This window comes from Lupinus angustifolius, chromosome LG20 (assembly GCF_001865875.1).
Source record: "Lupinus angustifolius cultivar Tanjil chromosome LG20, LupAngTanjil_v1.0, whole genome shotgun sequence".
NCBI classification, from domain to species: Eukaryota; Viridiplantae; Streptophyta; class Magnoliopsida; order Fabales; family Fabaceae; genus Lupinus; species Lupinus angustifolius.
Genome location: NC_032028.1, coordinates 5,976,861 through 5,978,582, shown reverse-complemented (window position 1 = coordinate 5,978,582; position 1,722 = coordinate 5,976,861). Strand labels below are relative to the sequence as shown.

Below are 1,722 nucleotides of genomic sequence, written 5' to 3'. Positions count from 1 at the left end.
GTGTATAGAAACTTGCGATATAAAAATGAAATATAATGTCACACAATATTAAATATTTCCATGCCCATGTGATGACTACTGTCCTGTTTGGATGAATAGATTGTACCAAAATTCCATTTCTTCATCAATCTCATTGCAACCATTAGAGGCATTTGAAGTAGTAGCATTTGATGCATCTGCTGCTACTTGTGGCATCCTTATTTGAGCCTCTGAACTACAAGTTGCTTGTGCCTTTTGTAAGGGACATGAGGTGCTATTACTCATACTGTGCATTTGGCTTCTCTCAGCCCTCTTCTTCAAATGAGTATACCAAAAATTCTTTATTTCATTATCGGTTCGACCTGGTAATCTCGCCGCAATAGCAGACCATCTGAAAATATCAAGGTTGAATTAAGAGATTAATTCCAAATCATTCATTTACATCATTAAACTCAATCACATCTTACAATAAGCTATACTTTATAGCACAAAATTTATATTGTTCTTTACATATTTGTGTGCTATTCTTTAACAACAATATAGGGTAACAACAGTAACATGTTAGGGATATGTTATTTTGGCAACAAATTAGTGACAATTTTCAGTTGCCATATAGTTATGATGAAATATGAGATAGTTTGTTTTGTTGTAAGAAAAATTGTAGAATGTGAAATGTTCAAATAACCTCACTCATTTTTATTAGAAAAAGAGTACACAAATTATATTTTTTCTTATTTGGAAAATTTATTGCATCTTTATATATAATTCAACCGTACTAGGTATCATTTACTTATTCTGGTACAAAATCACTAGGAAGCAGGAACTAATGCACGTAGAATGAGAGACAGAGCTACAACACAGCATGGTGAACATGTTATGTAACTCACTTATTTCCAAGAATTCCATGTAGCTTGAGGATTGTCTCTTCTTCTTCATTGCTGAAATTACCTCGTTTAATATCTGGCCTCAAGTAATTTATCCATCGAAGTCTACAACTTTTACCGCACCTTAACAAACCTAAACAACAATCATAATTTAGAGAGTTCATCTATTAATAAGATAAAAGAAAGAAAAAAAACATTAGTCTTAACATTAAAAATGACATTATAAGTTGCACAAACCAGCTTGTTTTGGAAGGGCACGCCAATTTTGATGACCATATCTTTGAATATGAGTAATCAGTATATGATCTTCTTCTGGTGTCCAAGGTCCCTTCTTCAATCCCATTTTATCACAGCAAGGAGCCCTCATCATGTGTCTACACCTATCTTTGTAGCTTAAAAGTCTTTCAGAGTGTGAACAATGTTGATGAGGTCCAAATAAACTGCATGGTGTTAAAAAAAAGTAGAACTTCAATATTTGATACTATTCCTTTTTATGGGTTTTCCAATTCCTATGATCGGTGAAATTTCAGTGATCACAATTTCACAACTTTTAGACCATAACTTTATATACAAGAAAGGCTCCAACAAACACAGCTTCTAGGTTGCTTCTCTTTAAAACTGGGCTTCTCTATAGCTTAGAAAAATAATTCTTTTTGGTTCATAAGTCAAAAGTAGCATGCTCCACGGGTAAAATGGACTCATTTATGTCTTAGTACTATTCTGCCGCCTCTTTCCATTATCCTAGTGAAATTCTATTATGATCAATCTTCTATTATTACTGCAGGCTACTCCTTTTGCTCTATATTTAATTTTACCATGTATATTTGCTTTGGTTCTATAGTTTGATTTCATTTGTACT

At 32.9% G+C, this 1,722-nt stretch overlaps 1 protein-coding gene across 1 annotated transcript; it reads right to left on the bottom strand.

Moving 5' to 3' along the window:
- On the bottom strand, positions 1–1,387 carry LOC109335642 (myb-related protein Myb4-like). Its single transcript, XM_019571798.1, has 3 exons — positions 1,101–1,387; positions 867–996; positions 1–370 (listed from the first exon to the last, which is right to left on the bottom strand). Exons 1-3 carry the CDS (start codon positions 1,231–1,233, stop codon positions 76–78), a joined length of 558 nt encoding a protein of 185 aa, XP_019427343.1. The 5' UTR covers positions 1,234–1,387; the 3' UTR covers positions 1–75.